Here is a 14,904-nt window from a genome sequence, read left to right as displayed (position 1 = left end):
GATAAAGTTGAGGGAGGAAATAGTCATTCTCTGCCTAGTTACTGCTAGCTGATATTCCTTTCACTCAATCCCGTGCCCATTACAGATTTTTTCTTTCCTTACTACTGGCTTTTTCAGAGTTCCAAAATTGCCTTTGGTAAGTCAGATAGGAAACTTGGTTTGTTGTGGTCACTTCTTTGGGTAATAGTTTTGCGAAGTACATTCTTCCTATGTTCTGTCACCTGTGTAGTAGGTGGAGTAGAATTATTCTATTTTTCAGGAAGATCCTGTGGATATATTCATACTTCTATTAAAATAATTATGAAAGGCTGGTTGTGGTAGTGCATGCCTGTAAATTGAGCCACTGAAGAGGCAGAGGGTAGAGGATTGACAGTTTTGAGACCAGGGTGGGCAACTAGGTGAGATCTTGTCTCAAAATTGAAAAAAGGCTAGGAATATAGGTTAGTGGTAGAGCACTTGCCTAGCATGCGTGAGTCCCTGGCTTCAGTCCTACCACACACATACACACACAAAAAGGTAATTTTGTGGGCTGGGGTTGTGGCCCTGGGTTTGATCCTCAGCACCACATAAAAATAAAATAAAGGTATTTTAAAAAGGAAATTTTGTAAGAAATGTAAAATGTAATCATTTTCATTAAGAACTAAAATGCTTTTAGAGGAGAATATTAATGATTTAAAAATATACCAGGGCTGGGGATATGGCTCAAGCGGTAGCGTGCTTGCCTGGCATTTTTAAAAAAATAAAAATAAATAAAAATATACCGTCTGTTCACTTAAAAAGCCACCACTAATACAGTGCTACAAGTTACAAAATGATTTCAGTATTGCTTTTTATAGAAATCGCTTTGCAAAAGCAGAATCACTCTTTTTAAAAAAAATTTTTTTTGAGAGAGAGAGAGTTTTTAATATTTATTTTTTAGTTTTTTCAGCGGACACAGCATCTTTGTTTGTATGTGGTGCTGAGGATCAAACCTGGGCCGCACGCATGCCAGGCGAGCGCGCTACCACTTGAGCCACATCCCCAGCCCCCAGAATCACTCTTATTATGTATTTCCTTTGAGCTGATCTTGGCAAATATTTCTAAAATAACTGAAAAAAAGTGACTTAGGGATTCAACTTTTGGGTGAGCAGTTGTATAATGAGTAATGTGAAAGATCTTGCCTGTATTTAATATTTGAGAAAATATGGGACCTTGAATAGTTTTTAATAAAACAATGTAGATCCAGTTTTCTCAGCATTCAACACCAAGGCCTTTCTTTCTTTCTTTTAATATATTTTTTAGTTGTAGTTGGACACAATATCTTTATTTTATTTTTATGTGGTGCTGAGGATTAAGCCCAGGGCCTTGTACATGCTAGGCGAGTGCTCTTCCGCTGAGCCACAACCCCAGCCCCAAATACCAGGGCCTTTCTTAACTACTAAAGGAGAGTTGATTCTGCACCCTAATCCATTTCAGAATTGATAGTGCGCAGTTCAAGAAGAAAGCATATGTAGATTAATTTTAAAAGAAAGTTCACCTGTGAAGTTACTTATGTATATATTAATCTGAGACTAGTGAGAAATTTTTAGCTTCCAGTAAAAATTTCTTTTGGAATGTAATTAGCTTTCTTTTAATACACTCATTAAAACTTAGAACTTACCTTTGTGATTAGAACAGCTAAGAATATTGTTTCCTATATTTACATTCAGACATCAGTTGAGAAAGGTCAGGTCTAAGTTAAGTAAGTTAATATTTTCAGATTTCAACTTTCAATTTAATTATGCTTTTTTTTTTTGCTGCTGGGGATTGAACCCAGGGGCGCTTAACCACTGAGCCACAACCCCAGTTCTTTTTATATTTTATTTAGAGGCAGGGTCTCACTGAGTTGGTTGGGACCTTCCTAGGTTGATGAGGTGGCTTTGAACTCTTGATCATCCTGCCTCAGCCTCCCTAGCTACTGGGATTACAGGCATGTGCCACCTCACCTGGCTAATTATGTATATTTTTAATGTTTTACTGTGTACAATGTTAGTTCATGCGCTTTGGGTTTTTTGAAAAAATCATGTGAGCTGGGTGCAGTGGCAAGTGCTTGTAGGTCTGAGTTGCTTGGGAAGCTGAAGAGAGGGTTTCTTGAGCCCAGAAGTATGAAACCAGTGTGGGCAACATACTGAGAGCCTGGGATGTAGCTCAGTGGCAAAGCATCTGCCTTACATTCACAAATCCCTGGGTTTGACCCCGAGGTAAAAAAAAAAAAAAAAAAAACTTCTTATGAGCCAGGTGTGGTGGCACGTGCCTACAATCCTAGTAAACTTGGGAGGCTGAGGTAGGAGGATTGCAAGTTCGAGGCCAGCCTCAGCAGTTTAGGGAGACCCTATCTCAAAATAAAAAATCATTGGTGATGTGGCTCAGTATTTAAGTACTCCTGGAGTATAATCCCCTGTACCAAAAACCAAAACAGACATTTTTACTAAACATTTTTTGCTTTAAAGTGATAATGGTGTTTGTCTTCAAACCTATGAAAATATTTTTTTGACAGAGGTATTGCTGTGTTGCCTAGGCTGGTTTCCCAACTTGTGGGCTGAAGATTTTTCCACCTCATCCTTTTGAGTAGCTGGGATTATAGGCATGCAGCACTGTGCCTGCCTTTTATTTTTAATGTGTTTCTGTTAGGGTTGGAAAAAATGTAACCTAGTCATTATACCTCCAGGGACAATTTTTTTTTTAATTTGTTAAATGAAATTTATCAGTAGATGTCATAAGAAAGCCCTCTTTCTTGCCCAAGTTACACCCTATTTCCAGACTCCAATTTTTTTGCTGTAATTCTTCAAGCTATAATAAAACATAAACATTGTTCTTTAGAACAAAAAATATTCTTTCTTCTTTACTTTGACTTGTAATTGCTTAGATTTCATGAACATGTATCCACAGTTTTAACCAGTATCCTAAATTTGAATGTCATTTCTAAGACACACCCCAAATTGCTTTGTACATGTTTTACCTCAAGTTTTAAATAAAAATGTAAAGAAATATACTTGACAATATTAGAATTTCATACTGACTAAACTCCTGACTTTTACATCTTCTTTAATTCTGTGCAGATCTGAGTATGGAGGAAAACTGGTACAGAGTGATCTAAAATATAGACAAATTTTAGAGACATTATTCCCAGTATTTTTCCTAAGACTTTCCTATGCTTCTCTCAAGAAATAACTGAATGAATTGATGGCTTATCATTTACTGTAATGTGGATTCTTTAGTATTACTGTCTATCCTACAGAGAAATTAGTCCTGAGTGACTTAATGAGGTAATTCAAAAAGGATGATCCTGGAGCTTCTGTAGCTGCCAGTAATCTAAATGAAACATAAATCCTGTTATGGTCACTATGGATTCAGAGTCAGTTTAGGTCTAGCTTAGGAAGTACCTATGTGATTGCCAGACTTTTCTTAGAAAAGCTCCAAGAACCTAAGTGATAATTCCATCAATAGACTTTGGGGCAGATGACAAATCAAGCTTAAGAAGACCAGTCCTGGAATTTTATTTTATGATTTCATGTTAAAATTACAATTTAGCATATTGGCACTAATGGAATGGTAGGAATTCCCAATCCTAAGAATTGAGTAACCCCCTTTATTTTAGTTTTGTAGGAAGCATTTAAGGTATTTTCATCTACCCTGAAATTAATTTGCATTTTGCCATATTCCTGACAATACCAAACCTTTGGTTTTGCAGTTGATTTGGTAACAAAATCATGTTAAGTTTTCTTTCCCTTACATTCTGATCATTTGAAATTTGTTTCTGTAGGTTTAATTCTTTAAATTACCTGCTTTACAGTGTGCAAAATAGGGGTTTCTGTGACTTATGGGTAAATTCTCTAACATTTTTATAGCAGTGATCTCTCTGCTTTTTTCAATGCCAATATCTTTTCCCAGAATGATAGAAGAGTATAATTCATTGACATCTAGAGATCACTCCTCAGTATCATTAGCAGAGGAACTTGTCTTTCTGGAGAAAGGGATAGTATTCATATATAAATTTTTACTCACGCCTGACTTATCTAGCAACCTCCATCCATCCTCTATGCAGGGGATTCAGTCAGGACCTCAAGCATGCTAGGAAAGCACTCTTCCACTGATCCACACTTCTAGCCCCAATCAACAGTTTGACCCTCACCCAACCCAGAAGTGTGATGGAAAAATATCATATGACTTTTATAATCTGCTTCATATATACTATGTCCCCCAGTTAAAGAGAAAATTCCTTTTCTCAGTTTTAGAGTGCTAACTTTAATATTGGCAAAGATTTCAAAGTTGAAATGCTTGTTCTCTCTAGTTACCATTCCTTTTTTCCCAGATTTTTCAATGTAGGTAGTCAGAATTTCTTTTTTGGTTGTTTTCTTTTCAAGAAGAAAGTAGAAACTTTCTCCATGGGGAAAAGGAAAAGGAGACCACACTCAGTTCTTAAATGTCTTCTGTTTTCAGACTCAGGGATATGGGTCTTTTCAGCTCTTACAACTTGTAAATGATAATTGGATGATCAGAACTGATCAGAAAGAAATGGTCTTTTTATTGAGATAGAACCATACTGTTAAATAAAAGGTAATGTAGGCTATGGATAGTTAAATAATGGTAGTAAACAATTTAGTAACAATTCTAACAGTTTTACTTAACTTTCAAGGTGTAATGGTCATGATAAATATTTAAGGTGGAAATGCTAATTACCACGATGTAATCATCATACATTGTATAAATATGTTGAATGATCACACTGTACCCCATAATTTTACACATTTACATATTTTACATAACTAATTTTTTCAAATAAAGGTAATGGTTTAGGACTATAGATTAATTTTAGAGTAAAGTTGGAGAGATCTAAATGAAGGTTTAAATGTTGCTTAAAGGCTAAACTTCTTAACATTCCTAGCATTATAAATTTGTTTTGATGGCATATGGGTGTAATTTGAAGGTAATAAAGCTTTCAGAATATACTTATATTTTGTGATTAGAAGATTATTAAAATTTGCTCATTAATATGTATTTACTATATTTCTGAATTAGAACTACTAAATGCTTTAATGTAAAATTTAAGAAGAGTAAACATTATGTGAAGTTTTTCTGAATAATTACAATTCAAAAAGTAATTCAGAATATTTTTGTTGTGGCCTAGGAAAAAGTTAAATGACAGTGGGGCCATCAATTCGAGGATAGGTTTTCCTGGATTAGGATTACCTTAATTTATCCAAAACATGATTGCCTTCCTGTCCACAGAATATTCACATTACCTAAAGTGGTCTTGTAAACATTCCTTACTCCAAAGTGTAGCATCATGCTGAAAAGACCAATTAGGCCTTTTTTTTTTTTTTGGAATTGAACCCAGGTGCCTTCTACTATAACACAGGGTCGTGTGGGTACCTTAGGGTTCTTGTCTTGTGCACTTGAAGAATGAAGTATGCAGACTACAAGGGTGAGAATTCAGTAGCAGATTTAATAGAAGCAAGCAAGGAAAGCTCCCAAAGTGGGGTACTGTTGTTGGCTCTAGATATTTTTGTAATGTTTTGATGAAAAACTAACCTTTCTTTGGAGAGTTCTCTTTCTCTGATTCAACTGAAAGTATATAATTTTAATTTCATATTCCCATAATGAGATGATTTAATATATGTTTTTTTTTTTAGAGAGAGAGAGAGAGAGAGAATTTTAATATTTATTTTTTTTCTAATTTTCGGCGGACACAACATCTTTGTTTGTATGTGGTGCTGAGGATTGAACCCTGGCCGCACGCATGCCAGGTGGGCGCGCTACTGCTTGAGCCACATCCCCAGCCCTTAATATATATGTTAACCTGAGTTTGTTCTGTAGTTTTTCCTTAAAACAAAAGAATTGCTTGAGTTCATAACAACTCATTGGGGTTGAATAATGTTAGGGTAGTCATGGAAACCTAGAGGAACAACAGAATGTATGGGCATCCAAGCCTGAGTTGGACCTTCCTGTTAGACAGCCACAACAGAAAAAAAAAGCAAGGTTTAGCCTAGGATTTAATATTGGGTGGTGGGTCCTGCCTTACTACCACTGAGCTACATCCCCAGCCCTTTTAATTTTTATTTTGGAATAGGGTCTAATTTGCCTGGGCTGATCTTGAACTTGGGATCCTCCTTAATCAGCCTCCTAAATAGCTGGGATTATTGGCATGTGCCACCACACCTAGCAATTTGGCTGTTTTTTAAATATGCACACTTCAATATAATTTCCCTCTGTTTGCAGAAATAACACTTAGTGTTTGACTTTAAATTAAAATTGGGTTATATGTATGTGACTGGTTTGCCTAAAGAATATGAGTCACCCAATCTTGTAGAAAGTCAGATAAGATCATTTCTTTTTTAAAATGAACTTTTTCCTTTTATTCTTTGTTTCCAACCCCGCTTTCTGCATGATGCTAGGGATCTAACCCACGACCTTGTTACTTGTGAAGTAAATGCTGTACAACTGTACTCCCAGCCCTAAAATAGCTTTTTTTTTTTTTCCCTTTAAGAACAGTTTTAGATTTATAGCACAGTTGAATGGAATGTAGATATGGTTCCCATATAGGTCCTGCCCCTTTGCCCATTCACAACCACCCCTGCAATCCATATCCTAATAATATTTGTTACAGCAAATGAATCTATATTAATGCATTATTATCATCCAGAGTCTAAAGGTTATATTAGGGTTCATTCTTAGTGTTATACATTTTCTGGGTTTTGACATACGTGTAATGACATGTAACTACCCTAATAGTATTATAGAGAATAATTTCACTGCCCTAAAAACCTGTGCTCTGCCCATTTATCCCTCCCTCCCCTTTAACTCATGGTAACCACTGATATTTTAACTGTTAACATCGTTTTATATTTTCCAGAATATTATATAATATTCTGATCATATGATATGTAGCTTCAGATTAGCTTTTTTTTTTGCTTAAATAATATGCTCTTAAGGTTCCTCCATATCTTTTCAAGGTGATAGCTTACTTCTTATTATCTGGATGTTCCAAAGTTTATTTATCCATTCACCTACTGATGAATATCCTGGTTGTTTTATAAGTTTGGGCTGTTAAAAAGAAAGGTGTTTTAAACAACCGTGTGCTGGTTTTTCTATGGACTTAAATTTTAATTTCATTAGGTAAATATCAAGGAGCCTAATGACTGGTAAGGGCATATTTAATATAGTAAGAAACTGTCCAGCTGTTCTTTGAAGCACCTGTATAATTTTGAATTTCCACTAGAAATGTCTAAAGAGTCTCTATTACTCTGCATCCTTGTCAACGTTTGGTATTGTCAGTGTTTTGGATTTGGGTCAGTCTAATAAGAGTATATGGTATATCATTGTTTTAGTTTGTACTTTACCAATGACATGATGTTGAACATCTTTTTACGTGCTTAATTTGCTATCTATGTATCATCTTTACCGAAATGTTTCTTTAGGTCTTTTGCCCATGTTTTAATTGGGCTATTCGTTTTCCTATTGTTGATTTTTTATAAGGAGTTCTGTGTATATAGTGAATTACAGTTTTTTATCTTATATCTGTTTTTTTCTCTGTTGTGTGTTTTCATTCTCTTGATGATGTTTTATGCAGACAACTTTTTAATTTTAAAGTCTATTTTATCATGCCTTTGGTGTTATATCTAAAAAGTCATTGTTACAGCCAAGGTCATCTGGATTTTCTCCTGTGTTGTCTTCTGGGAGTTTTATAATTCTGTGTTTTATGTTAGTTCTGTAGTTTATTTTGTGTTCATTATTTTGTGAAGAGTATAAGATCAGGGTCTAATTTTTTTTTTTTTTTTGCATGCAAATGTCTGGTTTTTCAATACCATTTGAAAAGATTATCTGTTCTCCATTATCTTGTGTTTGCTCTTTAGTCATAGATCAGTTTATTATATTTACATGGGTCTTTTTCTGTGTCATTGATCTATTTGTTTATTCTTTTTCTAGTATCACATAGTTTTATTTCTGTAGCTTTCAGTAACTTTAAAGTCAAGTAGTTTTAGACCTCCAACTTTGTTTTTCAGTATTGCATTGGTTGTTGTGGGCCTTTTACCTGTCTCTGAGTGAGTTTGTCAAAAAACAGAAAATGACTTGCTGTGATTTTGATTGGGATTGCGTACACACCCACACCCACCACCCCCTTTACACATAAATATAAATATAAATGTCTCTGTATATGTGTCTATGTAGAGAGATTAAGTTGGGAAAAACTGACATCTCGACAATATCTAGTCTTCCTATCTATAAACATGGATTTCTTACCCTCTCCCCATTTTTGTTTGTTTGTTTATTTGTTTTGTATTGAGGATTAAACCCAAGGACGCTTTGTCACTCAGCTTTATCCCTACTCCTTTTTATTTTTTGAGACAGGTCTTACTAAATTGTGAGGCTGGCCTGAAACTTGAAATCCTCCTGCCTCAGCCTCCTGAGTCACTGGGATTATAGGCGTGTGCTAGCATGCCTGGCTTGTTTAGGGGATTATTAATGTAAATGGCAATATATTTTAATTTTAAATTCTACCTGCTCATTGCTGCTTTATAGGAAAGTGATCCACTTTTATAAATTAGTATCCTGCAACCATGCTAATCACTTATTAATTCCAGGAGTCTTTTTTCTGTCATTTTCAATTTTTTCAATTATGTTATCTAAAACAAGGAGTTTTGTTTCTTCAGCTCCAATCAAAATGCCTTTCATTTCCTTCTCATTTCAGTGGCTTGGATTTCCAGTATACTGTTGAAAAGGAGTAGTGAGAGGGAACATCCTTGCCTTATTCCCTATCTTTGTATGAGAACTTGAGTTTCTCACTGCAAAGTGTGAAGTTAGTTGTAATTTTTTTCTGATTATCAAGTTGAAGAAATTCCTATGTATTCCTAGTTTGCTTAGAAGTTTTTATTTTTATTATTTTAATCACGTAAGGGCATTGAATTTTGTCAAATGCTTTTTCTGCTTATACAATCATGTGATTTTCCTTGTTTAGCCTATGGATATGATGGATTCTACTAATTTTTTAAAAATGGTTCACCAGCCTTTGCATACCTGGGATAAATCCTACTTAATTATGATATGTTATTCTTTGTATACATTATTGAGTTTTGTTTGCTAAAATTATGTTGAGAATTTTTAGATCTACTGTGTTCATGAGCAATATTTCTTTGTAGTTTTTTTTTCACTACCTTTATTTTATTTATTTATTTTTATGTGGTGCTGAGGATTGAATCCAGCACCTCACACATGCTAGGCAAGTGCTGTACCACTGAGCCACAATCCCAGCCCCTTTTATAGTTTTGTTATAGTGCCTGTGTCTGGTTTTATATTAGGGCAATACTGGCTTTTTAAATTAGGAAGTAATCCTTCTTCTGTCTACTGGTAGAATTGTAGAGATTTGGTATAATATTTTTTTCTTAAATGTTTGGTAGAATTTAGCAGTGAATTCATCTGATCCTAGGGTTATTTTTTAAAATTATATTTTTCATTGTAATTGGATATAATAATTTTATTTTATTTATTTATTTTTATGTGGTGCTGAGGATCAAACCCAGTGTGCCAGGCAAGTGCCCTATCACTGAGCTACAACCCCAGCCCTAGTGCTTTCTATTTTGAGAAGTTATTTATTTTTTTAATTTAATAGTTATAGGCTTTTTGATATTGTTTTTTTTCTTTGTGAATTTTTACAGATTATGTCTTTCAAGAAATTGATCCATTTTCTCTAGATTATTGAATTTGTGGGTATAGAAGTGTTTATAGTATTCCTGTATTATCCTTTGACATCCCTGATAACTTTGCTTGCTTTAAAATGTGCTGTCTAGAATTGATGTAGCTACTCCCACTTTCTTTTCTTCCCCCACCCCCCAACTAATATCACAACAATTTATTATACTACTATGGGCATTTGGAAGAAGAAAGAAACTGCAGATCTGTGGTTAAAAAAAATCTGTAAAGAATGTAAAATTAAGGTTATTCACAGATTTTATGACTGTATACCTGGAAGAGTGACAAGCAACTAAAATCACTTCAGAATTGTAACAAGATTCAAATTCACACAGTAATTAATGGCTCTCATTTGTAATGTTAAAAGAAAAACTATGGAGGATGGGGTGTATATGTTCCATCACCAATATTGGGGGGTTGGGAACAAAACTTTATTTTAACTTTTTTTTCTTTTTAGATAATCATGACAGAGTATATTTTGACATATTATACATACATGGAGTATAACTTCCCATTCTTGTGGTTGTACATGATGTGCAGTTACACTGGTCCTGTATTTATATATGATCATAGGAAACTTATGTCTGATTCATTCTACTCTCTTTCTTATTCCCATCCCCCTACATCCACTTCCCTTTATTTCCCTTTGTCTAATCCATTGAACTTCTGTGTGTCCTCGTGGTGTCCCCTGTTCTGCCTCTATCCCTTATTGTGTATCCAAAAGCATCTGCCTGTCAGAACATTAGGCCTTTGGCTTTTGGGGGTTGGCTTATTTCACTTAGCATGATAGTCTCCAGTTCCATCCATTTGTGGGCAGATGCCATAACTGCATTCTTCTTTATGGCTGAGTAATATTCCATTGTGTATATATATACCACATTTTCTTTATCCAGGCATCTAGGTTGGTTCCATAGCTGAGCTATTGTCCCAATTTCTTTTAATTTGTGTTAGCAAATATCTTTTTCATTTCTTTGCTTTTACTTTGTATTTTTTTGTAATTTAAAGAGGGTTTGTTAAGGACCACATACATTTGGATTTTTTAAAATCTTTTCTGACAATCTATTAATTGGTATATTTAGACCATTGACATTTAAAATGATTGTTGATATATTTCTTACTGTTTTTTATTGTGCTTTCCCCCCTTATTTTGTCTTCTCATGTTCCCTATGATTTTAATTGAGTATTTCATATTTCATTTTTTCTCCTTTTTTAGTGTATCAATTATACTTGGCTGACTTACAACATATCACATAAAATATACCAAGATAGGTTCTTAGAAATAATAAAAGAAGTAAATGATTCTTTAGCATAATAGCTGTTTGACAAATAGAGATGTTACCAAATGCTAATTTTGTATTAAAAGGAATGAAAAAAATTTTTTTCCATCATAGGATAATTTTAAACATAAAGACTATATTGACCATCAGAAGGATAAAGTTGCATTAACTTTGGCTCGTCTAGCCCGTCATGTTGAAGTAGAGAAACAGCAAAAAGAAGAGAAGAATAGAGCATTCAGGGTAGGTGGCTATTTTAATTGGTATTTTACTACTTTATAGAATTGTTTTGAATACAGATGTAATGAGAAAACTTTGATAAGAAAATGTATGATTGACTCTAATTTCAGCATGTACTCTAGATAGCTCATCAATTCAGTAGTAATTCTTACAGGCTTTTGTTTTTAATATTGGGGGTTAGACCCAGGATTGCTTTACTGCTGAGTTACATCCCCAGTTATTTTTATTTTTGAGACAAAGAGTCTAAGTTACTGAGGCTGATCCTCCTGCCTCAGCCTCCCAGGCTGCTGGGATTATAGGCATGCACCACTCTGCCTAGCTCATATAGGTTTTTACATTTTTGTTTTTAGTTTGTTGGATGTGTATCCCCTGTGTGCATAGGAAAGAAGAAAACATACAAATAACCGAATGGACTTTGATTTGGAGAATGAAAAATCATGACATTTCTTAAGGCAGATAAGTAGTTAAATGTTTTGAGATACTTTATTACATGAGTGAAAGATTTTATCAGGCATTTTATAGAATAAGTTATTGAAAGGTTATTCACTTTTATAAGGATTGAACTCAGTGCCTTGCACATGCTAGGCAAGTGCTTTGCACTGAGCTATAGCCCCAGTCCCTGAAAGGTCATTTTCTACCAGATAGAGCCAAATCACTTTCTCAAAACTCACACTCTTGTCTCCAACTTACATAACTAGTAAAAAGAAGTAATTTGAAGTGGGGTTGTAGAAGAGCTATGTAAAACAAAGCCTAATGTAGAATCTTTTATGTTACAAATTTTTTACTTGACTTGCTTTAGAAGGCACCAAATGAATTACTTAAAGAATTCCTTCAGTGACTAGCAAAAATCTATTAAACTTAAAAAGTTAATGCATTGGGTAAAACAAGTCTCTATAGTAGAGTTATAAAAAGGTTTATTATCATAACTGCCAGCAGCTGTTTGGATTTCATCAGATCCTTAATTCTTGTAGACTTCGGTTTTTATTCTATAAAGAAACAAGTTGAAAAAAAAAATAAAAAAATAAAAAAAAACCATTATCAGTTACTGGAAAAAAAAAAAAAAAAAGAAACAAGTTAAAGATGTTCTCCCAGGTCAAAATAAGCACTAGGATTTTATATTTTTGTTAAAATATTTATTTATTTATTTAAGTTGTTAATGAACTTTTATTTATTTTTTATATTTATTTTTAATTTTTTTTTAGTTGACAGTGGACTTTATTTTTATTTTTTAAACCCAGTGCCTCACACATACTAGGCAAGTGCTTTACCAACTAAGCCACAACTCCAGCCCTGGATTTTTTAAATTTATAAGCGATGCTGAGAATCAAACCCAGTGCCTCGTGATATTTGAGGCAAGTGCTCTACCACTGAGCCACAACCCCAGCCCCGGATTTTATAATTTTAATGTCATGTTTTTGATTCCTTGTTTCATTGATTATTAAAAAGAAGTTTATATTTCTGTAGCATCTGTTTTAATATCTTCCAGCTGATAATGCAAACTGATCTTGGGCAGGGGTTGTAGCTCAGCAGTAGAATGCTTGCCTAGAATGCATGAGGCCCTGAATTTGATCCCCAGCACTGCAAAAGCGAATGAATGAATGAATAAAGTACACAAATCTTTAAATTTAGATGTGGGTCAGTTCAGGGTCTTTAACTTTTTGGTATAATAGTAATTAAATTAGACTATGTATTCTACTTGTGTATTTAAAATGTTTATTTGTAAAAAAAAAAAAAAAAAAGTTATTTTTCTCTCCTGGTAGAAACACTATTCAATTAAATTTCTTTTTTCTTTTGGCATTACTGGGGATTGAACTCAAGGGTACTCTACCCTTGCACTACATTTACATCCCTTTTAAAATACTTTTTCAATTTTGAGACAGGGTCTCACAAATTGTTGAGGGTGATCTTTGAGTCTTGAGTTGCTGGAATTACAGGCGTGCACCTCCATGTGTGACTACAGAAATAATTTTTGCAGAATTGTAGTGAGTGATAATTCTAGGTAAAAATAGATATAGAAATTGTCTTCTATTTTAGGCTTTTTGAATTGTGTCTTTATTAATAAAGTAGATTGTCCTTTTTAAGTTTTATTTTATTTTAATTTTTTTATTTTTAATTTTTAAAAAATATTTATTTTTTTAGGTGTAGATGGACACAACACAATGCCTTTATTTTTATGTGGTGCTGAGGATTGAACCCGGGCCCCGCCCATGCTAGGCGAGAGCTCTACTGCTGAGCCACAATCCCAGCCCAAGATTGTCCTTTTTTTAATGAAGAGATTTGTGTGTGTGTGTGAGCGTGTGTGAGCTCACTGAGCCACATCCCCAGCCCTTCTAAAAATTTTTTTGAGACAGTCTTGCTCAGGGCCTTGTAAGTTGCTTAGGCTGGCTTTGAAGTTATGATCCTCCTGCCTCAACCTCCGAGTTGCTAGAATTACAGGCATGCACCACCACGCCTGACAAATGAAGAGGTTTTAAAGAGAAAAGATTCATTAAAGTCTTCACTGGATACTTCAGTTTCTGAGATCATGTGTTATGCTGATCAGGTAACCAGCTGTCAGCTTTGTTTATTGACTTGTAAGAAGGACTATAACCCTAAAGTCTGTGGAAGTAGTTTGTGACAAAGGAGAAAAGGGTGGCTAATTTTTGAAATAATTTCAGTCAGTAAATATTTTGGGGCATTAATTATGCATGTTCACAGAATTTAAATCCTATTATAAGAAATGCCAGATAACTTTTTAGAAAAGGTTAATTTTAATATTAGAAATTGCCTAAGTAGACTGTTAACTGACATGTACTAATATTTAATCTCCAATTTACTATTTTTTCAAAAAAAATTTTAAAGGTTTTTTGTTGTTGTTGTTGTAGATGGACACAATATCTTTGTTTTATTTATTTATTTTTTTATATGGTGCTGAGGATTGAACCCAGTGTTTACACATACATGTGAGGCAAGCACTCAACCACTGAGCTACAACCCCAGCCCCTCCATTTTACTATTTTATTTGAAGGGTTTTATTGGAATAAATTTTTCTGAGCAACTGATTTGTGAAGTTGGGAAACTATTTGCTTTCTGTATGGAAAAATCACAGTGTACATTAGCACTTTGAACTTCAGAAGCTTGTATGAAATGAATATATTTTTTTATTAAAACCAGTTTTTGTATACTTACATAATTTGATTACAGAGAATTTTAAATAATGTTTATAATGCATACTAATATCCTTAAGAATTAGTATTCTGTGGCTGTCCTTTTAATAATTTTTTGTGATTTTTTTTCACATTAATATCTTTTTCTTTTTTTGCCGTTCTGGGGATTGAACCCAGGGCCTTGTGCATGTGAGGCAAGCACTCTACCAACTGAGCTATATCTATATCCTCAGCCTTGCATTAATATCTTGATCCACCTTTTCCCTTCACTTACCCTTCCTTATAGAAAATTTTGTTATATTGCTAACTAGACCATGTACTATTCTGGCCTGTATCTTTCAAATTCAGTGTTTCTGACTCTGAGATTTCTTTTTAAGCACCATTGTGGGGGATTGGTTCCTAGAAAAAATTTGTGGATATTCAAGTCCCTAATAAAAAATGGCTTGTTATCTGCATATAACCTACACACATCCTCCTGTATATTTTAAATCTCTCTAGGTTACTTGTAATAAATACCTAATGCAATACAAGTGCTATCT

At 34.0% G+C, this 14,904-nt stretch overlaps 1 protein-coding gene across 8 annotated transcripts in view; it reads left to right on the top strand.

The window, feature by feature from the left end:
• Znf451 (zinc finger protein 451) overlaps window positions 1-14,904 on the top strand; it is an 88,757-nt gene that overhangs the window by 19,409 nt on the left and 54,444 nt on the right. For all 8 annotated transcript variants that reach the window (XR_011707723.1, XR_011707721.1, XR_011707722.1 and 5 more), the window contains one exon: window positions 11,097-11,222. Coding sequence is in view for 5 of the 8 variants with exons in the window: in XM_027938184.2 (XP_027793985.2) it covers window positions 11,097-11,222 (126 nt within the window). In the remaining 3 variants the exon portion in view is untranslated. The remainder of the gene's footprint in view (window positions 1-11,096; window positions 11,223-14,904) is intronic.

Source organism: Marmota flaviventris, chromosome 6 (assembly GCF_047511675.1).
Source record: "Marmota flaviventris isolate mMarFla1 chromosome 6, mMarFla1.hap1, whole genome shotgun sequence".
In the NCBI taxonomy this organism is placed as follows: domain Eukaryota; kingdom Metazoa; phylum Chordata; class Mammalia; order Rodentia; family Sciuridae; genus Marmota; species Marmota flaviventris.
Note: the sequence above shows the minus strand (reverse complement) of the source record. Positions and strands in the feature narration are given on the sequence as shown.